This window comes from Balaenoptera acutorostrata, chromosome 12 (assembly GCF_949987535.1).
Source record: "Balaenoptera acutorostrata chromosome 12, mBalAcu1.1, whole genome shotgun sequence".
NCBI classification, from domain to species: domain Eukaryota; kingdom Metazoa; phylum Chordata; class Mammalia; order Artiodactyla; family Balaenopteridae; genus Balaenoptera; species Balaenoptera acutorostrata.
Window position 1 is genome coordinate 74885562 of NC_080075.1, and position 27863 is coordinate 74913424.

Genomic DNA, 27863 nt, shown 5'->3' on the forward strand with positions numbered 1-27863 from the left:
AAATGGGAACCTGTGTAGAAAAGCAGTGGAGGCCCAGCTGGAAGGTGGAATGGCTCCAGTTGTGAAGGACCCTGAAAGCCACACACAGGGATTGAGAGTTTCTCCTATAAGCACTGGGTGCCAGGCAGAGTTTTTGATCAGAAAAAAAAAGGGAAAAGCAGCATTTTAGGAAAATTAATCTGGCAGGTGGCTTGTGAGTAACTTGGGGCATTTAGGTACACTGACCCAGGGAAAGCAGGAGTAGCCAGGCAAAGATGGCCGGCCCTGAAAATTCTCCCCTAACGTGGCTTTGCCACCCAGAGACAGTGAGTGGACTGCTGCTGGTGGTGCTGCCCACAGGCTCAGGCCGGTCGCCGAGCAGCTCTGGGAAGGGCTCTGATATCCGGCAGCCATGGTGTGTCACCTGCACATCGAGCAGGACTGACAGACAGAGCCGGGATCCGCGCGCCTTCTCAGTTCTGCCGCAGCCAGGCTTTGGTTGACGCACACACGCGGCACTACCTTCCAGGTTCCTGGGAAGTATGGGGGCAAGCAGAGTGGTTGGCAGTCATGTTTACAGGGGGGAAGGCTGTCAAGACACAAGGCCCTGGAAATTCCATCCTTCTAGGCCTTTCCTAAGAAGATCGTGGCCTTCTCGACTTGGATCGACCGGACGCGCTGGGCCAGGAACACCTGGGCCATGCTTGCCATCTTCATTCTGGTCATGGCGAATGTCGTGGACATGGTGAGCCCCTGCTGTCCTGTTGAAGGGACGCCCACTCTCAGAGGAGGCTTCTGGATTAGCCTGCATGAGCAGTTGCCAGCCCATTTCCCCACCCCCAATAGGCACAGGTTTGGAGTGGCACTTAGGTTCCTAAACGAACATCCTGGCCAAACGGCGGGGTCTTCTCCCCCAGATGCCTCTGAGACTGCCTTGTCTTGCCCAGTTCCTCATTCTCCCCGGGTCCAGGAGCCCAGCGCCAGCCACCAGCTCCTTTCTGGGTGGTTTACATACGTTGTCTCATTTAATCTCTATACCAATCCCGAGAGGTCGGTATCATCTGTAGTTTCATGTGAAAGTATGATGCTCAGAGAGGTTAAATCACTTGTTCTAGGTCACACAGCGCCAGTAAGTAACAGAGTGGAGAATTGAAGCAGTTCTAAATCTCCGTCCTGTGTTTTCTCTCTCCGTGTCTCACTGTCCAGGGGCCCCAGTACTCCTAGGCTTTCTGTGTATCTTAAGTATTCCCTGCAGTGGGGCTAGCATCAGGCGTCCATCAGGACGAGGGAGGTAAACCGGCTCCACCAGAGGAGCGCTCCTGTTTGGCCTTCATCCATTTGAACAAGGCCGCACCTTCCAGAGGTGGGTCACTGGGACGGCAGTTTCACTGCGCCCAGATGGCTAGCGGTAGACGAAATCCTCTGCTCTGCTGCCCTCAGTTCATGCGGGTCCCGTGAGGGGGCAGCAGAGGCTTTCTTGGGGAGGAGGGATGGCAGAGGGAAGCCACCAGCCAGTTCCTGAGCACTGGGCACTTGGAGCTGTCACCGGTGCTCTCTGGTCAGGCCTCCCAGCTCCCTCCAATGTTGGTAGTACTGTACTAGGTACACTCTCTTAGAGTCCTGCTTTTTGCAAATATAATGTTATATTATTTGCTTTATTATCTTTAACAATTGAAGCATGGGAGAAAAGTCAGCATGGAGACTTATTCTGGTAGTAGTATACCTGAGAAGCCCTAGGGCCAATTGATCCAAAGTCCAACAGGAATGGAGTTAGGAGCTCCAGAACCTGACATGCCCAGGGGTTGCTGGTGGCCACAGGGCAGGGAAGAAAAGGCCTGGGCCCCTTGCGTGTCAGGACACCCCCCTGGAGCCTGGTGCTGAGGTCTGGGGGCCACTGTTTGACAGGGTCATGGACACTGGCAGGACATCTGGAAGTCCTGTGGAGGGGAGAAAAACTAGGGAGGTGTGAAACTTTCCACGTGCTAGACTCACATGCTAAGAGCCTCCCCAAAGCCAGACAAGCGCCAGTGGGTGAAAATGAAGAAAAGTAGGTTTGATTCGGTTTATGGATGCACTTTCCATGGACCATATCTGCCCAGCAGTGGGACCAGCGACCAGACTCCAGAAATGAAGGGTCTGAGTGGAGGCTGGCTGCCGTCGCAATGAAGCCGTGTGGGGCCGCCTGGCTGGCTCACGGCCCCTCCGGAAGCAACAGAGTGCTGTGGGCAAGTGCACGTTGGGTTTGAAACCTAACGCGCAGACTCCTGGTTCTGGCTTTGCTGCTTGCTAATTGCACCACTTTGGGCAAGGGCGGCCTCTCCGAATTTTCCCTATGATGGTGGCAGCACTAAAATACTCAGAGAATTTTCATGATCCTCAGAGGAGATGATGGTAAAGCTCTTAGCAGGAATTAACTGACTTCTGTATTACTGTACCCTGGTAAATTTTTCTTCTATCTCGGTGTTTCTGAGGGAGCCGTGGGAAGTGGCAGCTGCCACAGCCCCGCCTTCTCTGACCAGTGTCTGCTGTCCCCTTGCACCCCATGCTCTCCCATACGGTCCTGGCCTCCAGCTTAGCTGTCTCCAGTACTACATGGGACCCACCAACGGCACCTCAGGGGTGCAGATAGAGGACGGCTGCGTGGAGAACCCCAAGTATTACAACTACGTCGCTGTGCTGTCCCTCATCGCCACCATCATGCTGGTGCAGGTCAGCCACATGGTCAAGCTGACACTCATGCTGCTCATCGCAGGGGCTGTGGCCGTCATCAACATCTACGCCTGGCGCCCCATCTTTGATGAATACGACCGCAGACGCTTCCAGGAACACGAGTAAGATGAAGCCTGTTTGGGGATCTGCAGTCTCCTTCCTCCCACCCCCCAGGCCCCGTTTCAAGGTCATGGGTCTGCACTGAGCTGGCCGTCTGTCTCTAGGGCTCATCCACGGCTTGTATGGGAATCAGGGTTTGTGGTTTCTCACAGACGGGCCACTGGTTGGCTGTGATCCCAGGACACATCCTTCCCCTTCTTGAGGAGTTGAAGACCTGGGTCACCTCAGTGTTTGGCTGGGCACCAGTCTCTTGTACCCGATGGGGCCTGAGTGTGCTATTATCTGTCCCAACAGCTTTCCGATGGTGGCCTTAGAGAAGATGCAGGTACTTTCCAGCCCTGGGCTCAATGGCACTGACAGGTAAGGGTGACTGCTTTCCCGTCCTGGTCTGTGTTTTCGGCCCCTTTCTTCTAGAGGCAGGGAATACAACAGGCCAAAGCCCCATGGTCTCATCCTTCCAGAGGCACGTGATGTGGGCTATTCAAGCCGGAGAAGTGAGTGTGTGTTTCTGTAGGAGACTGCAGCAGATTTTAGTGCTAATCTGGCCACGCTGGCCTCTCCTGAGTCAAAGAGAGCGAGGCCTGGCGAGCAGCGTGGTTTAGAGGGTGGGATAAAGAGCCGGCTGGGCTGAGGTGAAAAGAGGAGCAGCCAGATGGAAGATAGCTGCACTTACCGGCCGGCAGAACAGACAGCAGAAACAGGAGGAGGAAGGAACACTGTTGCATGCAAACTAGGAGACCTGGATTCCTAACCCTGCCGTAGTGCTTCTCTGTGGGGCCTCAGGCAGGCCACTTTTCCTGAGTCTCAGTTTTCATCTCTTGAAGAGGGTATCAGACTAGAAGTTCTTCAAGGTCCCTTCTAGCTCTAAAGTTTTAGAATTGTATGATTCAGTGACTTGACTAGACTTTTAAGTTAAGTTTAAAAAAAAAAAAAAAGATTACCTAACAGAAGGTGGGTAGAAGACTTGAAGAGCGTTTCACAAAAGAAGAAATCTAAATGGGCACTAATAAATGAAAGGCATTCAGGTAACCGAGGTCATGCAAATTAAGACGACTGTGAAAGACCATCACATCCCTACCAGTTTGGCGAAAATTAAGAAGTCTGATCACATCATGTATAATAATGGTAATGCATACATTCCTGGTGGGAGTATAAACTGGTACAACCATTTTAGAAAACAATTTGGAGTTAATTAGTACAGTTGAAAATAGACCTATGGCCCAGCAATTCCACAGCTACGTGTACACCTTAGAGAAACGAATGCACATATATATGTCCCAGGATACATGTACAAGAATGTCCACAGTTGCACTGTTTATAATAGCCACACACACCTACAAACATCCAAAACAAATGAGAATGACCCAAATGACATCCACAATGAACAGATATATAAATCGTGGTATATTCATATAATAGAATACTGTACAGTAATGGAAATGATGTACAGCTCCACACAAAAATATGGGTGACAGTTATACAAAAGCATGGTGGAACTGTGCCCTCATCCCATCACTGAGATGTTAGTCTCTCCCGTCTCCAGATTCGTAGATGGTTGCAGCTACCTCTGTGATCAGTCAGGTGATGCAGTGTTTATTCAACATCTGGGGAGCATCCCCGAAGGCCTGATGTGGATTCCAAGTGCAGCCGGGAGGAGCCAGGAGTTGGTTGGCTGTTAAGACAAAAACCCAATGATTTCAGAAAGTTTTACTGCCCAGTGGGCGTCTGGACTTGATGCGAAGGCGCTTAAGCTGCTGAGAAAAGTTTCTGGGTGACAGGAAACAGCACAGCCAGATTAGAGGGAATAAAGCTCCCTTGTCAGAGGGCAGCACGGTGCCCTTCAGCTGAATTATTCTCGGCCCTACAGGCTGCCCCTGGTGCCTTCTAAGTGCTCCATGACGGTGATGATCTTTGTCATGATGCTGAGCTTTTACTACTTCTCCCGCCACGTGAGTGCCTGCATACCCTCCTCTTCTGCGCAGACCTGTCGGGGCCTCTGGAGAAGCAGCCCCAGGACCTAGGAACCCAAGCACCTGGGGAATGCTGGTTCCCTTACCCCACATGGCATGTGACCCTGGTCAGGCCACCACCTCTGCCAATTTCTGGTTTCTTCCTCAGTAGTACAGGAGCAACAGTTCTCACCTCTTCCTTCTGACCTCCTGCGGGAAACTGAAGGAAGCCTGGGGGAGGGGCACAAAAGCCTGGATAAAATCTCTATTCCCTAGGCCAGGGGCTCAGGGATCTCCACTCATGCTGGCTCTGGGGGTCACTAACACGCTAACTACGGAGCCGGAAAATAAAGGGAAAGAAGCTGATGAAGTTTTTGTTTGGTTAAAAGGAAAAAGAGGAAGAGAGGGAAGGAAGTACCCTCGTGAGGGACTTACTTCCCTGTTAGCTCAGGTGCCACCCAGTGGCTTGTCAGGGAACTACAGCCATCCCCAGCCACTTCTTGACCAAATGGAGCCTGCTGGAAATGGGGACGACTCCTCCCTGGGCTAGGAGATCCCACTGCTGCCACCACCCACAGGGCAGACCTGTAGCTAAAATTAGGTCCCAGGACGCCCCACACATCCAGAATACCTCTCACATCCTCCTGTAACCACAGGGGCTGGGATCCTCACTGCACCTGTAGGGTGGCCTTTTTGATGAGGTGAATCTTTCTGGGTCTCATTTCCCTTGCCATCTAGCCATTTTCCTTTCAGTTTTTCCACGTTGGAACTTATCAAGTTCCCATTTTTCATCTTCCCATCAAATGGCCAGCTTTTTCTTTCTTTTTTTTTTTGGCTGTGCTGAACAGCTTGTGGGATCTTAGTTCCCCAACCAGGGATTGAACCCGGGACACGGCAGTGAAAGCACCGAGACCTAACCACTGGGCCAGGAGGGAATTCCCTCAGATGGCCAGCTTAGAGCTCACACCTTACCTATGTCTGTGTCCGTAGGTGGAGAAGCTGGCACGGACACTGTTCTTATGGAAGATTGAGGTCCACGACCAGAAGGAACGTGTCTATGAAATGAGACGTTGGAACGAGGCCTTGGTCACTAACATGTTGCCTGAGCACGTGGCCCGCCATTTTCTGGGGTCCAAGAAGAGAGACGAGGTGAGGGGTGGCCCTGTGCTGGAGCCATGAGCCTGTGTGTCATCTTCTGGCTTTCTGTCTTCTTGTGACATGGCCTGGGGGCCCAGGCAGGGCTGGACCTACCCAGCACCTCAATACTAGAAGCAGAAGAATAATTTCACAGGCTTTTGGTAAAGGGCACTGCCATAGACATTGCTTCCATGGGCCACACACCTCTGGGAGGCCCATTTCAGAAGCCAAGGCCTTGGTGGAGCCCACCTTTCTGTCGACTGTGATCATCTCAGGCTGGTTCTCATGCCTCACTTCCCAGCTCCACCCCACCCTCTTCTCAGAGCTGCAGCTGTTGCAGGGACTAGTGAAGCTCTTTTTTAGTTATAAAATGTTGTGATGAGCTACCTTCTAATAATTCAAAGTTGGGATAGTCTGGGAGACGTGTGTGTCCAAAAAGCTGAGTGCACATGTCATGGGTATGGAAGACAGATTCATTGCTATAGCACATTATTCACTTAGACTTTTTTTGAGCACTTTGGCCCCGCCTCTTTTTAGGAGCTCTACAGTCAGTCTTATGACGAGATTGGAGTCATGTTTGCCTCCCTGCCCAACTTTGCTGACTTCTACACAGAGGAGAGCATCAATAACGGTGGCATTGAGTGTCTGCGCTTCCTCAATGAGATCATCTCAGATTTTGACTCTGTGAGTGACCATCCTGCGCCCCCCTCCTCCTGCCACAGAGCCAGCTCTTCCAGATTGCAGCCCAGGAAAGGCTGCAGAAGTCAGAGAGAAGTTAGAGAGTTACTCTGGCTGCTGTGTTTCCCCATAAAAGCCCCTCCGCATAACGGAGGGGCTTCTGCAGCTATCTGGAGATGTTGGGTCCCAGGTGAGAGCCTGGGAAATCACCTACAAGTTCACAGAAGGTCTGGCCAAAACAGGATCCTGAGGCCCCTCTGATTCCTCCTACCCTCAAATTCAGATTCAGTAGACATTTATCAGGTAACTTGTATACCAGGGGAAATGCTTTTACATAGATGCTCACCCACCCTAGGAGACTGGCACTTTAATCCCAGTGTTAAGGTGGTAGAAACTGAGGCTCAGAATATCAGGACGTTGGCCCAGGATCATGTGGCAGATGTCGGCTGAATGACGCTGTTATAGGAAGACATCTTAGATGTCTCGTGGGCTTGTTGTAAACGGGCAAATCTGTCATTTAGTTGTGGCTCATTCATCTCCCTTGACTGCTGACAGTTCTCTCTTCCTTACTACTGGCCTCAGCTCCTGGACAATCCCAAGTTTCGGGTCATCACCAAGATCAAAACCATTGGCAGCACCTACATGGCAGCTTCAGGAGTCACCCCAGATGTCAACACCAACGGCTTTACCAGCTCCAACAAGGTAGCTAACCAGCTCAATGTCTAGAAGAGATGGGGCAAGAGAGAGGCAGCCTACACGTAGCACGTGGGAAACCACGTCATAATAAAAGTAGCTGCCATTGAGTACTGTTGTGCAAAGGGGTCACAGACACACACCCACTAGCACCACGTGGTGCAAATATAAAACCAGGTTTACGAGTTTAATAAGCAGAGAGAGGGGAACACACATGGCCCCCCACTGTTCCACAGCTTAGGCCGGGCATGAGATGGTTTATGTAACTGTGGCCATACCCTCTTTTTTTAAATTTATTTTATTGAAGTATAGTTGATTTACAATGTTAATTTCTACCGTACAGCAAAATGATTGTTATACACATATACATACTTTTTCATATTCTTTTCCATTATGGTTTATTACAGGATATTGAATAGTTCTCTGTGCTCTACAGTAGGACCTTGTTTAACCATTCTCTATATAATCGTTGGTATTTGCTAACCCCAAACTCCCAGTCCGTCCCTCCCCCACCCCCACGCTCCTTGGCAACCACAAGTCTGTTCTATACATCCATGAGTCTGTTTCTGTTTCATAGATAAGTTGATTTGTATCATATAGATTCCACATATAAGTGGTATCATACGGTATTTGTCTTCCTGACTTACTTCACTTAGCATGGTAATCTCTAGGTCCATTCATGTTGCTGCAAATGGCATTATTTCACTCTTTTATGGCTAATATTCCATTGTATATATGTACATCTTTATCCATCTGTTGATGGACATTTAGATAGTTTCCATGTCTTGGCTATTGTGAATAGCGCTACAGTGAACATTGGGGTACGTGTATCTTTTCAAATTAAAGTTTTCTCCAGATATATGCCTAGGAATAGGACTGGAGGATCATATAGCAACTCTATTTTTAGTTTTTTGAGGACCCTCCATAGTGGCTGCACCAATTTCCATTCCTACCAACAGTGTAGGAGGGTTCCCTTTTCTCCACACCCTCTCCAGCATGTTATTTGTAGACTTTTTAATGATGGCCATTCTGACTGGTGTGAGGTGATACCTCATTGTAGTTTTGATTTGCATTTCTCTAATAATGAGCAATGTTGAGCATCTTTTCATGTGCCTGTGTGGCCATGCCCTCTTAATGCTCTACACTTTCCTAAGAACCAGGGAGCAGAAACTATCTACACAGTTATGTAACAGTGAAGACGTCCGGGCTGGGGAAATGGTTTTGTTAGGAGAGGGAAGTCGTCAGCGCTCACTGGCTGACAGATTATTCTCCTGTTAGCTCAGCCCTGTGAGGCCAGCTGTGCTTAGCGCCAGAGGGAGAGGAAATGAACTGTGGGGACCCTGGTCCCAAGGGCTGTTCTTAAAACATTACCCTAGTTTATCTCACAACTGTGCTGTACAGTGTAAGTCCTACTGCCATCTCCACTTTATGGATGAGGTTAAAGAAACACACCTAGAATGGTCATCACCCTCAAGTGCTTACAGTCTACTTGAAGAAACAAAATGAGGACAACGATACAAAATTCAAAGGCCAGGTTCAGACAGGGTGGTGACACGACCCTGCCAGATGCATGGCAGACAGCAGCTGGGCTGGGAAGGATTTGCCTTCCCCACCACCTCTGCCCATCCTTGCCCTGGACCCAGAGGGACCCAAGTGAGCTGTCACAGTGACAGGTCAGAGCTAAAGAGGCCCCTGGCTCCCCTGTGGGAAGAAGCGCAGAACAAGGCCTGTCACTAGCAGGTGAAGGGCAGGCAGGCGCCCGGCTGGCCCTGGCGCTCACGGTTGCTTTCTCGTGCAGGAGAAGTCAGACAAGGAGCGCTGGCAGCACCTGGCAGATCTGGCCGACTTCGCGCTCGCCATGAAAGACACGCTCACCAATATCAACAACCAGTCCTTCAACAACTTCATGTTGCGCATTGGTAAGGCCTCTCGGCTCGCCCACTCCTGCCGTGCTCCCCCTGGTGCAGGGGGCTCGGCAAATCAGGGAGGATGGGGCTTAGAAAGACCCTAGGCGTTTTGGCTGGGGAGGGCCATACTCATTGAGCTGGAAGGGACCTTAAGGGTCTTTAGGTTGATGATCAAACCGAAAGTGTGATGAAATGGTCAGCCATCCCTGTCCCATGCTGTTTGCGATGATGGCCTTCCTTCTGAATCCACCTGGGACTTGAGTTTGTCTACCTTTCCAGGGACTCTTCTGTGCCTGAGGCGCTTGTTCACCTCAGTCCAGCCTGTTAGGATTCATGTCACCTGCCACCCACTACTGGGAAAGGGGTCTCGATCCTGGGCAGGGTCACAGGAGACTTGAAGTACCAGGTGTGTCAAGAGAGAAACTGGCAACTTCTGTACTAAATGAGTTAGTTAGTATATTGGGGTGGCGGACATTTACCGAGCACAGAGTGAGGAGGGTGAGTAGGACACGTGATTTCTGTCCTCTGGTAACTTAGGCTTGACGAGATGTTACATAACTAGGAGCTTTGTGGTTGGAGCCAGGTGGCAAATTCCGTGAGAAGAGTTGGTGGCTTCTGAGATGGGGCTGTGCTGAATTTTGTGCCTCTACCTCAGGCATGAACAAAGGAGGGGTACTGGCTGGCGTCATCGGAGCCCGGAAGCCACACTACGACATCTGGGGCAATACAGTCAACGTAGCCAGCAGGATGGAGTCCACAGGGGTCATGGGCAACATTCAGGTACGTCCAGCAACAGAGCCGACAGTGTGCTCAGATCCAGGGAGTGGAATCGGAATAATGCATGTTTTGCAGGGCACTACTGCCTCCTTTCTGTTGGCCCAGAACATTAAAGTTGGCAATGCTGAGATCAAGGGCAAGGGTGGGAAGAGATGCCTCAGTAAAACGGAGAAAATACTTCAACCCCATTTGCAAAATGTAGGTTTAAGTTCTAGATAAGGATGTCCCGCCTCTTGGTGTGAACCAGTTGACACCCTGGGCCTCCAACAGCTCCCCCCAAACCCACCCTGACCTGTATCACTGGCTCTGGCAGGAAAGCTCCACAAGAAGGGCAAAGGGGACAGAAAAGCAGGCATACAAGTTGCCAAACAAGGTGACCTGTGGCTGACCTCCTAGGAGAGTGAGCACGAAGGTTACCTTTGGGAGAGGGGCGGGCCAGGCAAACCCCACCGCCCCAACCGGTACACAGGCTGGAAGGGGCAGGGGAAGAGCGCTGTAAGCCTGTGGACGGGGACCCTGCGTGGGTACCACCGGGCCCCTCAGCCCAGGTTCACTCTCTAAGCCCAAGCTCTCGGTTCTCCCTCTACAGGTGGTGGAAGAAACTCAAGTCATCCTTCGAGAGTATGGCTTCCGCTTTGTGAGGAGAGGGCCCATCTTTGTGAAAGGGAAGGGGGAGCTGCTAACCTTCTTCTTGAAGGGGCGAGAGAAGCCAGCCACGTTCCCTAATGGCTCCTCGGTTACACTGCCCCACCAGGTAGTAGACAACTCCTGAATGGCCTCGAGCCCCACGAGAGTCCACACAGGAGGGAGAGTTTATTTTTTGGAATCAAAGAAAGGCCTTGGGAAAGGACAAATGACCAAGTCCCAACATTCCCAAGCTGTTGAAGTGCACACTCACATAGACTTTAGGTTTAAAAATCTCAAGCCTTCATTTGTTTATGGATGTGTGAGCTCTGAGGGTGGCCATACTCTTCCTTGGTGTGCCTGTAGCTTCCCCAGAGAGTAGGGCTCTTAGGCATAGTACTGGAATAATCCTTCCAGAGCCCTAGTTCCGACCAGCCCTCCTTCCCCCAGAGAGGCCATGGCCGCCGTGAGCAGGAATGTACCAGAGGAGGAACAAGGCTGCTGCCTTCGTGCCCGGCGGGGAGCACAGGTGGCGCAGCTCTGTTTACCATGAGGGCTGGCAGCTGCTCTGCTCCCCGGCTAGAACTTGGAAGCAGCGCTTTTCACTCTGAAGACCTGCTTGCCTCTGTGGTCTGAGTTACGTGAAAAATGGGCCTCGTCCTGATAATCTTGAAAGGTTCTTCTGGAACCCCAGTCACCTTAGTCATGAGAGCAGAAAGTGCAATATTTCCTTTTACCTGGTGGGAGGGAGGGAGGGAAAGGGACTTTGTTTCTGAAAGAAAAATATATAAAGAGATCTTCTACATTTATATTTTTAACTTTCTGTTAAAAAACACTTTCCGATATTGCCTTGCCTTTTGAGCTCTTGCTACAGTCGCGTTTGCTACTGCTTTAAAAGAGAATTTACAGGTATTGATAAAGAACAAGACTGTTTTATTAAAAGCTTTATTCAACTTGAATGTGATCACTGGGAAAATTCTGTTAACAGCCCTCATCTGAGAAGTGCTTTGCTCCTTCCCACACTGTCCTCACCATGTGCCTGGAAGGCAACAGCTTAAACTAGGACCTTGCTCTCTTCTTAAGCTGCTTCTTTCTAAATGGTGGTCCAAGCTGGCTTGACCATTCCCCTGCGCTCCTCCCAGAGTTAGCTGGGGCTGCCACACCTGCAGGTTGCTGTGTGGTCATCAGGTCTTGGCCTTGGGCAGTACGGGTGGTAATGACTCCTATTTGTGACTGGGGGGGGTGGGGCGGGGCGGGAAACGGGACAGGAATTAAAACGGCATGATGACAGGTTTTTACATCTGAGCACTAGCCCTGCGTATACTCTCAAGACAAGGAACAAAAAGCACCAGCAGAGCAGAGGCCATGGTTACAAGAAGTGGTACCCTACCTGGACTAGGAGATGAGGAAGACACATGTGCAGCCAGGGCCTGGAGCTTGCAGGGGAGGGAAGAGACAAAGGAGGGGGGTCCGCTTCCCTCTGCAGTGATCAAGTTATGAGGAGACCTCTGATCATGCTTTTTTACCGCTGAGCTTAATACACTCTGTGCTCTACTAACAAACATGTTCTAGGAAACGACATTAGATACATGGAACCCCGATTGTTTTATCCATAGTACCTTCTCATGCCATATTCTTTGTAAAGCAGTGACCTAGAATATTCCGTTCCAAACCAAAGATTAAACACACTTCCCTTCTTAACTATATGATTCATGTCATATCATGAACCTAGAGTGTTCTAAGAACTTTCTTTTCAAAAGTCGCAGATAAGGAAAGTAAGGCAAAATTACTTGAAGGTATCATAAAAGCTAGAAATACTCTTCAATTGAATGGTACATACTCCCTTTTTCACAAAATGCTCTCTATTACCCCACAGACCACTCTGATTTTCAGCTAAAATGTATGATCAAATCAATATCTCAAGAGATACTCTTGAGCACTGTAACAAATGACCAGGCAATCATGGAGAACTGTCCGAAAATGCCAGGGTCTACAGATTCAAACTTGTCCCTAACCATGCTGATGAGGTGGGTGTCTGTTCTCATTGCAAGGACGGTCCCCAGGCAAGGAGTCTGAGCCTTTCAACAGTTTTCAGTTCCCAGGACCTTGCTTGCAACTGTGGTCAGTACTAGTTTACTCACTTCTGATGTGTTCCCAATGAAAATAATATTCTAGGAGACCAGGCTCATATCCAACTTGTCTCCTTTGCTTGCAAATGAAGTAAACACTTGATGTAGGGGCTTTGTAAAAAACAGATTTTCATGGGCTGCTCGCTGTTCTTCCCGTGTGGTGGATAATGCATCCGTCCCTAAAAAAAGATAGAACCTATCAATCTCATTTAGTGCAACTGTAGGAATCAGAACTTGGATCACTAATATTCTGGACCCATGTAACTTTTTTTTTAATTTGGTCTGGAGCTGAGAGAGGCTTGCCCCTTACTGGTCCAATGAAATTTTGAGACCAGAAACTCTGCCCAGAGAAATCTAAAGCCTATGATGTGAAACCTGTGGCAGCTTCAAAATTTCTGCCTCCTAAAAACATTTTATCCTTTTTCTCATTATCACCCATGTACTATGGTACATTTAACGAAAACAAAGTCACAGCAAATGTCTCAGCCATCCCTGAAAAATTTTCATTTAGAGAAGAGTCTCTGGAGAGCTAAGTATATGCTGACTTGTCATGTCTACTTGGTTTCACAGTGAAACGAGTCTTGGCTCTCTCCACCACAGTGACCCTATGACAGCCTCATTAGCTGTCTCTCTAAGAGGGGTCTCCAATGAAAACAAATCATAAGCTGAAAGAACTCTGGCGGAGTTGGATGGAGCAAAGGAGAAAGGAAAACTAAGATAATTATGTTTACTACTTACAAAGAGGAGAGGAAAATTTGGTAGAAACAAGGAAGATATTCTTGGTATTTGTCTTCGTATTTTTCTGTTCATAGTACATAAACAGAAGAAAGTGTCTCAAGAGGCCCAACTGATGTAGGCTATTTCACCCTGTTTCAATCAACCTAAGTAACCCAGGCATATTATAATTTCTTCCTGGAGGTATCCTTCCTCTTACCTTGATAAGTAACAGTGACATCAGTTGGAAGAGTTGTCGTGAGGTCCCTATACAGCAGTCTAGCACAAAATGGGAAGGACTGGCCTTCCGGCTCTGCTTTGTAAGTAAACGACAGCAAGTTGCACAGTGAGTTTCTCTGCAAGGGCCCAGCCAGAAAGGCTGCAAAGTCACTCTAATGGGGGTGAGGATCAAAAGAGACACAAAGTATATGACAATTACAACTCCAAAGGCAGTGAGTGGTTACGACGCTTCAAACATGTCTACCAAAAACAGGGCCTATTAATTAAATCTCAGAGAAATAAATGAAGGACAGAGAAAGGCCTGAAAAAAGGACAAATGACAGAGATTTATAAGATAATTAAGAACTGGTAGCAGCCTAGAGTCTAAGTAAATGGCCAGGGGCTGGGGATACAGAGGAGATAACTATTTCTGCCAAGAGCTGCATTGACAACCATATGGCTGAGGTGCTTCATGTCTACATTCACGTACCAATTTAAGTTTATCTGACAACCAGGAGCTTCAGCGTCATTCCAAATGCATAAAGAGGGAAATGCCTTATAAGAGTCACTTATTTTAAGAGTCACTTATTCCCTTTTTGCATTCATTACCTGTCTACCTTTTTTTTTCCTTTTTACCTCAAACCTAAGTTCAACTGCAACCCTAAATAGAAGGTAAGCCAGAGCTTAGGCAAAGATGGAGAGTATTCCTCTGGTATTTCAAGAAACCATTATTCTGCTTTGCACCTATACCCAAGGTTCAGCAAGACACCTGGCACATAGTAGGTACTCTATAAATTCCTGTTGAATTAAAAGTATAGCAACTGTACCCTACCACTTTGTGAGGCGAAGGAAGGGTCAGGTACAAAAGCTTGAGAATCACCATTCATGAGTGAATAATCCCTTAACTGGTATGCATGCTTCCACATCATCCAGAGTTTCAACAGAAGAGAAGGTGGAAAACAGCTTGTATATTAATAAGAAACAAGCATTAGAAGGACAGTGGTCAAACATCCGGCTCAGAGTTATGAAACATTTGAAAGTACAAAAGAACATGTCCCTTTTTTTCCTTTTAAGCTTATCCGGGCTCACAAAATGCTTTGTAAGATCGCAGATACCTGAAGTCGATCTGCCTGGTACTTCCTCCCAGAGTAAGCATTCAGGTACTCGCAGAGAGTGAACAGGAAGTGCTGAATATTAGTCTGTAAGTATTTTGCAGATATCTCCTCTAGGGGGATGAAGACTGGAATCGAATGGTGATGTATCTGAGGTGGTTTCTGCATGACAAGGTCCACAAAATAGGAATCCAGCAGATTCCCCTCAAAAGCAGTGCCGATGCAGACACAGACTCCTCGGCTGGTCAGTTTCCCACTGATCCCTGAGACAAAGAAGACGGTACCTTAAGAGATGTCAGGCAAAGGCAGTATCCTATTCATCTGTGCATCCCGGTCCCCTCAGCACTGCCTAGTTACATACATCATGGGCTCAAATGCTCGTTGAATGAACGACAACAGACTCTTTCTTCTCACTGACTCTGGCTCACTTTGAGTTTGAGTTGATAAAACCACAGAAGAATGGTGGGAAAGAAAAAGCATCCTAAACATTAAATTACTGAGGAAGAGATTTTGAACTTTTCAATTTACCTATGCTCCTTTTTTCCTGAGTGTCAAATAATTTATGGTAGTCCCCACGTCTTCCCACAATCCTCTTATGATACAGATAATAGGTAAATAAATCCTCATTTTAATGGTGAAACAGAGACTTGAGGGGTTCAAACTATTTGACCAGTGGCAAAAAGCAAGCCAGCAGTAAAGGAAGTTCTAGCACACCGTCTAGGACATGTCAAACTGCTAAAAATGAACAGTCTAAGCCAGCCACCAATCAACCTTATGCTGCACAAAGAGGCCAGTCTTGTAGGTAAAGTTGCCTATGAATAGCATGCCAGCTTTGTGTGTGTATATTGAAGGGGACAAAAGTCAATGTTCATGAAGTAAGTCCAGGACTTATAACACATCTTGCAGACTAACTCACTAGAGACAAGAGACCCAGACTGAAACAGGTCAGAAAAAAAACTATACCTGTAAAACGATATGCCTGCAGAATGGCTTTCACGTTTTCCCGTTTTCTCTTCAAAATTTCTTGCTCAGTAATCTCTAATGTTTGGTCCGGTTCTACATTGGTAGTAGATGCTTTAACCTGCGAGATATGTAGCAGATCAAACTGGGTACAAAGGGGCATAATAGAAGGCCCATGCCCTCACCTACCTGGAAAAAATTTAAATGCAGAATTTTTTTTATTATATAATCAATCAAGAAATGCTACAGTGGCCAGCCACCTGGTGCTATGAATTCATAGCAGAGGAAGAATCTTGTGGGTTACAGTGCTAGGAATCAGAAGTAGAAATTGTGCTGGCCTGGACAACAATGAATTTGGTTGGCATGGAGAGTACTGTGAGAGGAGAAAGAAAAGGATGTGAGGAAAGTCTAGGGTAAGCAAAAACAGCTGCGAAGAGGCAAGGCTGGGAAAGTTGGTTTGGGTCAGACTGTGCAGGTTTTCAAGTGCCAGGATGAGAAATACTGACCCTAAGCCACACGCTGTGAGCTACGGCCCAGTAGGAGGTATTGGACTAACTCTCCCTCTGAGACAACTACACAAGCTGGATCAAATACCAAAGAGGAATAAGCAATCATGCAAGTAAACAAACAGAAAATGGCCCGAAGGCACTGGAGAATCACCAAAATAGCCAGATTGAAGACTAAAGATAAATGCTCTGAAGTTAGCTGGGATTTCCTGAGGTTTTCCCCCTCAGAGCATTTGCTGATTTTTATCACAAGGCATGCAGGCCAAATAGAAAGCTGCAGGCTAAATTCTGTAGCAGTCTCACCACGCCAGGGAAACAGAAACTGGAGATCAAGGTTACCAGAGCAGCCTTGCTGTGGGTCAAACTATAGAAAAGGGATCCCAACATTCTGCATACAACTTGCCCTCCAGGCATTTGCCAAATCCTAAACTGCCTATGTGTGACTGGGTACTTAGAAACCAAAACAGAAAGAAGCTCCTGAAAGTTAAAAAGCTAATTAAGCAGAGATTTTGGAGATCAGGGCCTGCCAAAGAAGAGGGATCTTGACAGATCTGTTCCCAACACATTCAAGCTTTCAAGTGAGGTCCCCCTGCCCCCCACCAAAGGACTACACCCTAGGAGTAAGCGCAAACCAGAAACAGACTACCTCAACTGGATTAAGGTGATACGCCCATATGCTATCTGCCTGTCAGAAAAAAAATGAAATTCTTTCTGGAGGAAGAGAACATAGTTCAGAATCTCTATATTTTTTCATACAATACCCATCACTGAAAAAAAAAAATCATGAAGCGTATCAGGGAAGAGGAACAGATGGCTGAAAACCAGGAGGAAAAAGAAGACAACAGAAGCAGATCCAAAGGGATTCAGCTATTTGAGTTATCAGGCATAGTCATTAAAATAGATTAAAAGATGGAGAACTCACACCAAAGGGCTGGAATCTATTAAAAAGAGTCAGATGAAAATCCTAAATCCAAAAAATACAATAACCAAAATCAGGAATTCAACAGGTTTAAAAGCTGACTGGACACATAAAAAAAGTAGAAAATAGGTATATTTTCTTATCTAGATTAAAGATATAAGACATAGGTCACAGTAAAAACAAAACAAAAACTCCACACATGGGAGCCCCAGAAATAAAGGAAAGAATGAGGCAGATGCATTATTTGAAAGATACTGGCCAAATTTTCCAAATAAATGAAAAACAGCAAGTAATTAAGAAATGCTACAAACACCAAGCTGGATGAAGAAAGAAAACCAATCCTAGCCACATTATGACATAAAACTGCTAAAACCCAAAGACAGAACCATAAAGCAGCCAGAGGGAAAAAGACACACTACATGCAAACAAAAGACACACTACCTGCAAATAATAAATAATAACATCTGACAGAAACTATGGAACTAGAAGACAATGGAAAAACGTATTTAAAGTATGAAAGAAAATAAATTTCAATCTATAATTCTATACCGAGCAAAAATACCCCTTTAAACATGAAAAATATAGTGAAATATGGTGTTTTCAGACAAACAAAAATAGAGAATTTATTTCCAGCAAATTTACACTGAAAGTAGTATCAAAAGGAACTACTTACACTGAAGGAAAATAATCCCAGATGAAAATTTGGAAATGCAGCAAGTAATAAAGAGCACTGAAAAAGGTAAATATATATATGTAACTCTAAAGGCATAGTGACTATACAAACAAAAGTGTTTCATACAGTTTTAAGTATATGTAGAATTAACATATGACAATAATAACATGAAAGGTTGCATGTGTGGGAGAGAAAAGATGTTAGAAGGTTCCGTAATTATCCAGAAAGTGGTACAAGTACTAATCTAAAGTAAGACAAAAAAGCATGTTTTCTGGAGGATAACCACTAAAAGAATGCTAAAAGTATGTATAATTAGAGAAGTGGAATAATAAAAAAAGATCAATCCAAAAGGTGGAAAGAAAGGACAAAAGAGAAACAAAGAACAAATAAGATAATAAATAATAACATGGTAGACTGAGATCCAGATATGTTAGTAATCATATTAAAAGTTCATGGACTAAATACTTTAATTAAAAGACAAAGACTGCCAGGCTGGATTAAAAATGTCTAACTATATGCTATTGATACTTACAAGAACAAGAGCTGTTGTAGTGACACTAATATTTGACAAAGTTGACTTTAAGAAGTTTAACTAAAAGAAAAGGGAACATTTCATAATGATAAAAGTTAAGTCAACCAGGAAGATACAACAATCCTAAATTTGTTTGTACCTACTATACAGCAAAATGGAATGAAAGGGAAAAAAATGTACAAATCCACAATTACAGCAGGAGATTTCAACACATTTATCCCAGTAACTGATAAAACAAGTTGACAAGTAAATTAGTGAGGATATAAAATATCTGAACATCATGATGAACATATTTGGTCTATTTGATAGAGAGAATACAGTACCCAAAAATGCAAAACCCACATTTAATGCACATGGAACATTTATCAAAATTGACTACATGCTGGATCATGTTCTTTGATCACAATGGAATTAAGCTATAAATCAGTAACTAAAAAAATTACTAGGCGGCTTCTCTGGTGGCGCAGTGGTTAAGAATCTGCCTGCCAATGCAGGGGACACGGGTTCGAGCCCTGGTCTGGGAAGGTCCCACATGCCGCGGAGCAACTAAGCCCGTGAGCCACAACCACTGAGCCTGCGCGTCTGGAGCCTGTGCTCCGCAACGGGAGAGGCCACGACAGTGAGAGGCCCGTGCACCGCGATGAAGAGTGGCCCCCGCTCGCCACAGCTGGAGAAAGCCCGCCCTCACACAGAAACGAAGACCCAACACAGCCATAAATAAATAAATAAATAAATAAATTTATTAACAACAACAAAAAAAATTACTAACAAATCCCCCAATTTTTGGAAATTAAGCAATATATTTCTAAAACAAACCTATGGGACAAAGAAGATATTACAATGGAAATCAAAAATATTTTGAATTGAAATGATAATGAAAACATGATATACCAAAACTTGTGGGCTATAGCTAAAGCCATGTGCTATGAACTGAATGTTTGTGTCCCTCAAACTTCATGTTGAAACCTAACCTAAAGCCCAATGTGATGGTATTTGGAGGTGGGGCCTTTGGGAGGTGATTAGGTCATGATGGGGGAGCCCTCATGAATGGGATTAGTGCCCTTATAAAAGAGAAGCCAAAGAGCTAGCATGCCTCTTCCGCCATGTGAGGTTACAGTGAGACCACAATCAAAGAGGTAGTTAAGTCCTCAGACACTGAATTTGCTGGTGCCATGATCCTGGACTTCCCAGCATCTAAAACTGTAAAAAATAAATATTTGTTGCTTATAAGTCATCCAGTTTATGGTATTTTTGTTATTGTGGCCCATATGGACTAAGATTCTATGCTTAGAGGGAAATTTATAACCTTAAACACATACAGGAGAAAAAAAGACTTAAAAAACAATAAGTGTTCATCCCAAGAAGCTAGAAGATATGCCATGTACACTGACTGGAAGACGCAATACTATAAAGATTTCAATCCTCTCCAAATCAATATATAGATTCAGTGCAATTCCAATCAAAGCTACAGGAGGTTTCTTTTTGGAAATTGATAGCCGATTCCCAAATTTATGCGAAATTCGAGGGGCCAACAATAGCCAAGATAATTCTGAAGAAGACCTAAGCTATAGGTATCAAAACTTTCAGTAATAAACCTCTGGTACTAGCACAAAGATAAACAGACCAATGGCACAGAACAGAACCCAGAAACGGGCCCAGAGTGGACCCAAAGATCCACTGCAATACAATGGGAAAAGAGTGGTCTTCAAGAAGTAGTACTGGATGAACTGGATATCCATATGGAAAAAAACAAAAGAAGTATGACCTCTATTTCACACCATACACAAAAATCAATTTCAGAGGGACTGTAATTCTAAAAATAAAAAGTAAAATAAAGCTTTTGGAAAATAACACAGAATATCTTCATGTTCTCAAAGTTAGGCAAAGATTAAAAGGAAACAAGAACGGTAAGCATAAAGTTAGATTCCTAAATCAAACTTCATTAAAACGAAGACTTTCTTCTCATCACATCATTAGAGAGTGAAAAGGCAAGCCAGGTCTTTAAAAGATCTGGAATACAGATACACAACAAAGAATTCATATCCAAAATGTGTAAAGAATTCTACAATAAAAGATATACAACCCAATAAAAATTCTGCAAAAATCTTAATAAGTTCACAAGAGAAGATTTTCAAGTGTCCAAACAGGTACTTAAAATCATCAGTCATTAGGTGAACGTGAATTAATCCACAATGATTTACTCTCACACTCTAGAATGACAAATTTCTAAAACTGACAACACCAAGTATCGGTAAAGACGCAGAACAATGGAAACCTTATACACTGTTGCTGGGAATGTAAAATTGGTACAATAACTTTCAAATACTGTTGGACAGTATTTACTAAAGATAATCTGCATACCCTGTGACCCAGCAATTCAATAGAAAAGTATATATTTTTACATCAAAAGACAGGAACAAGAATGTTCACAGCAGCATTATTCTTAATAGCCCCAAAGTGAAACAACCCAAATAACCCAAATGTCACCAATAAGTACAATAAGTAAATAAATTGTGGGATATTTCTTAAACGGAATAATTATATAGCAATATGAAAGAATGACCACAGCATGCACCAATATGGATGAGCCTCACACAGATAACATTCAGCAAAAGCAGCCCGACATAACAGAGTTTATGCTTTTTAAATTTATATAAAGCTCAGTAACAAGTAAAACCAATGTATAGTAACAGAAACCAGAATAGCAGTTACCTTGAGGGAAATGACTAGGAGGATTTAAGGGAGACTTCTGGGGTACTGGTAGTAGTCTACACTTTGATCTGTGTGGTACTTCCCAGGGTGTGTTCGTTCTGTAAAAGGATCTTCAGATTTGTGCACAACATATATACACATATGTGGGTTATGTGTATACATATATATATATATTTTTTTTCTTTAATAAAAAAGGAAGGGGGGAGGGAGGAAGAGAAGAAATGGAGGAAAGGGGGAAAAGGAAGAGAGGGAGGGAAGACAAGAAAAAGAAGGCTGACCTTAACCCAGGAGCAATGAATAATTACTGACACTTTGAGCAAGGAAACTTGTAATTTAATGAAAAATGTAGTGTTTTATGAAGATTTTCTTGGCTGTGCAGAATTTATCAGAGAAGTATAAATACCAGAAAAAAACGAACTAGTAGACTGCTGCAATAATCCTGCCATCTATATCACCTGGTAAATATTTAGGACCCATGTGGATAATACGTGCTCTACAGCAGGGGGTGGGGGAGGGGCACAAAGACAATCTAAAGAAGAATTTGACAGGTTTTACTAACTGAACCTGGGCTAGAGAGAAAGCTGAAAAGAGGGAAAAGTCAGAGTCTACTGTGAGGTTTCAGGTTGGGTTATAGAAAGATGGTGCTAATGACAAAAGTACCAATGACTCAAGTCTGGCTGAGATTAAGGTAACAGGCTCATGTCTATGAGGGCAGGTTTAAGAGGCTATTATGAAGAATTCGCCTGGCCCATCAGTAATGTCTGCCAACTGTTAGCTGGTATTGACATTAGCCGACTCTACAGGTTTGATCACTTGAGGGATCAAGGACTGAAATCCATCCAGTAAGACCACAGGTAAAACATATTACACAAATTTGCTAATTCCCAGATCATGTTTGTTTTTTACACTCTAGGAAAGCCTGCCAACGTCAATCACCCTTCTACTCACTCTAGCTTGATGTTGTTTCACTTCAGCCCTCAGCTTATCTCGCAGACGTCTCAATTCATGAATCCTGGTTCCAAGAGCACTTTCCACTGCCTGTGTGCTCTGTGGCTCTTCCAGTTTTTTACGGCATCTGCTCACTTGAGTCTCTAGTCTTTCCAAGTGAGCTAAAACACCTGAGGGAAGTAAAAAAGGAATTTCACAAGAAGCTAAGGATTTCTAACCCCAGGAACAGGAAGCACTTCAGGGAAGAACAGAGGGTGACCCTTTTTCCAGAACTCTGTGGTCAGCTAAACTGGAGACGTTGCCAACAATTTATAAAACAAGAGGAGCTGACAACAGAAGTCAATGATCAGCAACCTCTTAGGCCGAACACTGACCTACAAGCAGTCCCTGACCAAGACACTGTTCAAAAAGGGCATCATCTGAATATGGCTGATCTCAGTTATCTATGATAATAGTGACCCAGAGGAAAACAGGGTCACCAAATTCACTGACTCTCTCAGAAATTGTTTTTTTTAATGCAGAATTGTTTTTTGGGGTTTTACGCATGTTTTCCCAAAGTGCTAATGCATAACTAGATTTAGACATCCACAGAGGCTTGAATAAGTACTCTGAGGCTCTGAAAAGTATTAGGAGCATAGGACTATAAAGGCACACACTGAAAGGAACTGTCCCCCAATATTACTGGGTATCAGACAGGAAAACAAGCTCACCAACAGATAGAAATTCAGAGGCAATCTCAGATCCTAAGAGACTGACTAAAGACCAATATAGTAAAGGTCATAGTTTCATAATGCTAATCAACTCTAGCAATGAAGCATTTGTGCACATTTCCTACATATTAAGACACTTGTGGGGCTTCCTTGGTGGCACAGTGGTTAAGAACCTGCCTGCCAATGCAGGGGACACGGGTTCAACCCCTGGTCCGGTAAGATCCCACATGCCACAGAGCAACTAAGCCCGTGCGCCACAACTATTGAGCCCGCGCTCCACAACAAGAGAAGCCACCGCATAAGAAGCCCGCACACCGCAACTAGAGAAAGCCCGCGTGCAGCAACGAAAACCCAACACAGCCAAAACTAAATAAATAAAATAAATTTATTAAAAAAAGAGACACTTGTGCTAGATCCTTTACTTGCAAAGCATGCAAATAGTTAAAGCATTTAATATTTCCTATGCATTAGGCATGTGCTAAATGCTTCACTTGAAAAGCATTAAAAGAATTACTTATCTAATTTCCACAGCCACCACCACAATGCTATTATTCATCTCCATTTTCCACACGAAAAAACTGAGGCAGAGAAAAGTAAAATAACTTGCCCAAGGCCACAGTATTTATAATGGCAGAGCCAGTACTCCAACCCAGGTCTGACCAATACCAGTCACTGCCTCTTCCACGGGAGTAATGCATAAATGGCTCCCCCCAAATCCTGAGAAGAGTAAAGAAAGCTCATTGGCTAGAACTGTAGCTCTGAATATGAACGCTTAGCATACTGGGAATGCAACCTATTGGTCTAAAAAGGGATAAGAGCCTAGAATATGTGAAGTAATTTTTCCTGCTCCAATGATCTTAGCTGCCTGTCCCTTTAAGTCTTCAATGTTAGTTCCTTTCACCATCCTGCTCCCAAACAGGACAGGTCACACATCGGTTAGAGGAGGAAAGGGCTTTCAACCTGCGCGTTGTTTGGGCAGCAGTAGTAAGGAGGGAAAGGCGACCCTTTGAATACCTCCTCTGGACTCGCCGTCTTGACTTAGAGTATTCGCCAGCTCCATCTCCTCCTCAGATTTCCAAGAGACTTGCTAGAAAGCTGTCCAAGCACCAGTAATAGGGCTGTCCTTGGGGACAAAATAAAATGGCAAGAATCGGTTCACATTCAGACAAACCTAGAGAGCAGGCACACGCAACGCACGTACGCACCCGTGCGCCCCGGACACCCCAAGTGTAGTCGCTAGGACTCCCCTTCCCTGACCCGCCCGGTCCGCTGCCCGGGTCCGAGTCGTTGGTGTCCACGCCTACCTCCCCGCCCCTGCGCGCTCCCAAGGCGCGGCGCCTCTGGTTCCTCCGGGCTTCCTTGCACACGGAAGGAGCTGTAAAAATGCCGCTCAGCCTTCCACCCTGTCACGATCCCTTCCGCCACTGGGTCTTACTTTCCCTTACCTCCTCTCCTCTGGCTCACTCAGGCCAGGGCCGAGAGTTCCCGCCTGCCTTCAAATCCAAGCCAACCGGTCCCAGCGTGCTTTGCACTCCCACCGTATAAAAACATGGCAGCGCTCAAGGCCCCTCCCTGATCCCGGCATGCATCGGGGGATAGGCCTGGCCTTTCAGTTGTGCGGGAAGATGGCGGTCGCTGGCGCAGAGCCGCAGATCCTGGTACAGTACCTGGTGTTACGAAAGGATCTATCACAGGCGCCGTTTTCCTGGCCAGCGGGCGCACTGGTAGCACAGGCTTGTCACGCAGCCACCGCGGCCTTGCACATTCACCAGGACCACCCGCACACGACCGCTTACCTACGGGAGCTGGGGCGCATGCGCAAGGTGGTCCTCGAGGTGAGGCCCGGGCGGAGGGGGAGGGGCCCTGAGGATATCGAGACCGGAAGAGGGTGTGGTCTTGAGTCGGAGGGCCTAACTTCATGGAGTGGGTGTGGCGTTAGTGGTGAGGGGTGTTTGACTTCTAAGTTTTGGTAAGGGTTCTGGGGCTTGAGCTATTGCCCAGGGAGCCTTACCTTGACTGGGTGGGGCCTGACGGTGTGACAAGTGGACATCGGGCCCGTTATAAACGCTTCCCGCACCCCTTCGGTCTTACCTGCGTCCCTCTTAAACAGATGCCTGTGAGGGCGGAGGCTGGTGGAGCGACACCCGCCTTTCTACCTGTGCACTGCGCCGGCCTTTTAATGGCTGCGCAGAAAAGTACTGTCCTTAACCCTTTTTGCAAAACCGATACTGAAGGGTAAGGACGCGGGGTTCCTTATTGCAAGTGAAGTCAAACTGGAGCATTTACCTGGTTCTGACGCCAAATTATTTGAAAATAAATGTGAACCCTAGTATAATTTGAACCTAGCATCAGAGGTAAGGTTCTTTTTACAGATAGCCAAACAGATCTTACCCTTACCTTCTGTCAGTTCTGCCTCTAGAAATGTATCCTAAGAAAATAGCAAGATGCACCCAAAGAGCGTTGTACAAGAATAGGAGCATTTTATAATAGTAAAAAAAGTGGAAATCACTAAATTTCCAGTACGATGAATTGTCTAAACTTATGCTCTTATAATGGATTATTACGAAACTAGCATGAATCATGTTTTTGGAGCATATTTACCTGACATGGAAGAGTGCTCATGATGCGATTCTAATTGAACTATATATTCTACATACAAAGTGATCCAGATTTTGAAAGTAAGAACTAAGAAAATATATCCAAATATTAAGTAGTGAGTGGGTAGTGGAATTTTGGTTATTTTGTAATGCTTCTCTATTTTTTTTTAGTTTCCTACATTAAGCACACATTTTATAATGAAAAAAATATTGCTTTCATTTTAAAGCAATTTTCTTCTCATTATAAAATTTATTTATTTTAATAAATAAACCTGGGGTGGAGGGGTTGGGTAATTCCTTCTTGGCCAGCTGGCAAAAGCAGATCATTTTTCAAGAGAAAAATTGCTGTTGGGTAATGAAACATTAAACTGTAACCTGTAGGAAAATGTCTTGAGAATCTATAAGTAGGCAGAAAAGAAACAGATAGCTTTTCCTTTAGATTCTTTTTATAGGATTTTATAGGAAGGCTTCAAGAAATCATGTAGTTCAGACATCCCCCACTCCCTTGCTTTCAGGCAGATAAAATATTTACCCCTTTTCTCAGATGAGACATCTGAAGCCCACAGAGATTAAGTGACTCCTCTGAGTTTAAAAGACATCTCATGATTCTGTTGTTAGCTGTGACTCAAGAAAGGGACGTAGGAGTCACCACTGATTAAATAAAGGTGGTGCTGTAGCCATAAAGACCAATAAAATATAAGACAGTGCCAAGATTAACTCCATTTACTGGATGCTGTGTGTCAGGCACAGATCTGAGCCTGATTTCATTGAATCTCACTACTACTAGGAAGCATTATCATCCCATTTTACAACGGGGACACAAAGGTTCAGCTAAGTCACATAACTTATCAAAGAGCACACAAATCAGTAAGTGGTAGAGCAAGGGTTTGGACTCACTCTAACTTGTACTGTGCTGCTCCTGGTGCTGAAGAAGGAGGGAGGGGAAGTCAATGCATTCTTCTTCAGCATGCCCAAAGGACTCAGTAGATTGAGTGGCAATCCCAGCATCCTCTAATTTGATAAGACAAACCTCTAGTTATCTTAGTGGCTTCTGCCTTCATAGGCAAAAAAATATACCTTATGCAACATAACACACTAAGTATCTTTATTTTCTGAGTGATAGCTATACTATTTCCTGTAATGGGATTCAGCATGGGTGATAAAGATGATGAGAAACAATTTCAGAAGGACACTAGAGAATAGTTTGCCCACCCTTGAGTTAAAAACTGGGAACTATCCTGGTGGAAAGAAAATCCTTCTAGGTTTGTGTGGACTAGGGTGGAAGTAGGAGGGAGGTGGAGGTGATGTGATTTTAGAAATCCTTCCAGTAGTCAGCTCTTAAAGTCAGAGCTGGCTGAGGGATTAGGGATGCTGTTTAGGTACCAGAACTAGAAAATGTGTAGAGCATAATTACTGACAATGCATTCCCACCCCCACTCCCACCCCTTCAGAGAGTGAGCTGTTGTTTCTAGAGACTTGCTCTACAGTTCCTTCTTTGGTAGAGCTGTTCCTCCAGTTTCAGTTAAGAGGAGCCCCCCTCCATACTTTTTTTTTTGTCCTTTGCCTTTTGTCACTTACTAAATGGGCTTTTCAGTCTGTGTTCTGCTCCTTGTAGGCCCCAGATGAGACCACCTTAAAGTTGCTGGCAGAGACGCTGCAACAGAAGAACATTGACCACAAGCTGTGGGTGGAGCAGCCAGAGAACATCCCCACTTGCATTGCACTCCGTCCCTACCCCAAGGAAGAAGTGAGCCAGTATTTGAAGAAGTTCCGATTGTTCAAATGACTGAAGTTATCAATTGCTTTGATATGTTTGAATATCAGCTTGATCCAGAAACTGCACACCGTCCATCCCTAAGCACCGTGTACTCCTTTCAGTGGCAATTCCCTTCCCTTTAAATTATGACAGTTTCTTGAGGGTCAAAACATGTTCATATTAAAGTTGTCATTAATAAGTATTTTTAATTATTTATAAGTTCAGATGGGGAAAGTTGGAGAGTAACATTATCATCATCTATGGGTCATTGCTCAAATAGAAGATTTGGTTAGACTCCTATATAGGGATCAAGGAAATACCCTTACTTTTTTGTTAGGAATAATAGAGTTCTTCCAATTACCCAGGTTTAAAACTTTTCCTTTGAATTCCCTATTTCTTACTCACATCCAGGTATTGTAATCATTGAATCTTGGACACCATCAACTTTAAGATACACCATTATTTTACGTGTTGTTAAGAAAGAAGAAATGCTGCTAATTGAGTTGAGACATGTAATTTCATTTCAAAGATGTTAAAATTTATTTATTTGATTTAATAAAATATGTCAAGCACTACATCTATTTTCTTATAGTTTCCAGTGCCACCACCCTGAATCAGGCTCTCATTTTGCTCACGAGTGTCCCACTGGTCTGCTCACCTAGCGTTATCCTGGTTACAAGGCAGCAAACGTTCTGCCACCAGCTTCGTATATTGATAGGATCACTGAGCACCCTTTTCAGTATAGGCTCCAACTTGCCCAGGAATAAAGTCAAGATTCCTTAGCTTAGCCCTCAGGCCCTCCA

The 27863-nt window shown here is 45.1% G+C and overlaps 3 protein-coding genes across 10 annotated transcripts in view; 2 read left to right on the forward strand and 1 right to left on the reverse strand.

The window, feature by feature from the left end:
• Window positions 1-10721, forward strand: part of ADCY3 (adenylate cyclase 3) — a 90001-nt gene extending 79280 nt beyond the window's left edge. For all 5 annotated transcript variants that reach the window (XM_057558196.1, XM_057558197.1, XM_057558198.1 and 2 more), the window contains exons 13-22: window positions 608-724; window positions 2551-2810; window positions 3103-3168; window positions 4676-4757; window positions 5748-5906; window positions 6432-6578; window positions 7155-7274; window positions 9064-9184; window positions 9828-9952; window positions 10539-10721. In XM_057558196.1, the coding sequence (XP_057414179.1) occupies window positions 608-724; window positions 2551-2810; window positions 3103-3168; window positions 4676-4757; window positions 5748-5906; window positions 6432-6578; window positions 7155-7274; window positions 9064-9184; window positions 9828-9952; window positions 10539-10721 (1380 nt within the window). The remainder of the gene's footprint in view (window positions 1-607; window positions 725-2550; window positions 2811-3102; window positions 3169-4675; window positions 4758-5747; window positions 5907-6431; window positions 6579-7154; window positions 7275-9063; window positions 9185-9827; window positions 9953-10538) is intronic.
• Window positions 3998-24506, reverse strand: CENPO (centromere protein O). 4 transcript variants are annotated; one of them, XM_057558202.1, is made up of 8 exons: window positions 24153-24293; window positions 23722-23830; window positions 21998-22167; window positions 15711-15828; window positions 14751-15010; window positions 13637-13808; window positions 12715-12881; window positions 3998-4480 (listed from the first exon to the last, which is right to left on the reverse strand). In XM_057558202.1, the coding sequence occupies exons 2-7, from the start codon at window positions 23765-23767 to the stop codon at window positions 12745-12747; spliced, it is 903 nt and encodes a 300-aa protein (XP_057414185.1). In that variant the 5' UTR covers window positions 23768-23830; window positions 24153-24293; the 3' UTR covers window positions 3998-4480; window positions 12715-12744. The 4 variants fall into 4 exon arrangements, with proteins under 4 accessions (XP_057414185.1, XP_057414184.1, XP_007191318.2 ...); XM_057558201.1 differs by lacking the exon at window positions 3998-4480 and adding an exon at window positions 11188-11310; XM_007191256.2 differs by lacking the exons at window positions 3998-4480; window positions 24153-24293 and adding an exon at window positions 24375-24506 and having other exon boundaries at window positions 11475-12881.
• Window positions 24286-27637, forward strand: PTRHD1 (peptidyl-tRNA hydrolase domain containing 1). Its single transcript, XM_007191257.3, has 2 exons — window positions 24286-24542; window positions 26920-27637. The coding sequence occupies exons 1-2, from the start codon at window positions 24291-24293 to the stop codon at window positions 27088-27090; spliced, it is 423 nt and encodes a 140-aa protein (XP_007191319.2). The 5' UTR covers window positions 24286-24290; the 3' UTR covers window positions 27091-27637.
• Window positions 27638-27863: the final 226 nt, after the last annotated feature.

Excerpts from the sequence above, each read along its gene's own strand:
- PTRHD1 (XM_007191257.3), top strand. The coding sequence starts at position 24,291 with ATGCATCGGGGGATAGGCCTGGCCTTTCAGTTGTGCGGGAAGATGGCG. Across the intron at positions 24,543-26,919 it reads TGCGCAAGGTGGTCCTCGAG|GCCCCAGATGAGACCACCTT; the intron begins GTGAGGCCCGGG and ends TGCTCCTTGTAG.
- CENPO (XM_057558202.1), bottom strand. The coding sequence starts at position 23,767 with ATGGAGCTGGCGAATACTCTAAGTCAAGACGGCGAGTCCAGAGGAG. Across the intron at positions 15,011-15,710 it reads GCAGGCATATCGTTTTACAG|GGATCAGTGGGAAACTGACC; the intron begins GTATAGTTTTTT and ends TCTTTGTCTCAG. Across the intron at positions 12,882-13,636 it reads TGTCACTGTTACTTATCAAG|GGACGGATGCATTATCCACC; the intron begins GTAAGAGGAAGG and ends ATCTTTTTTTAG.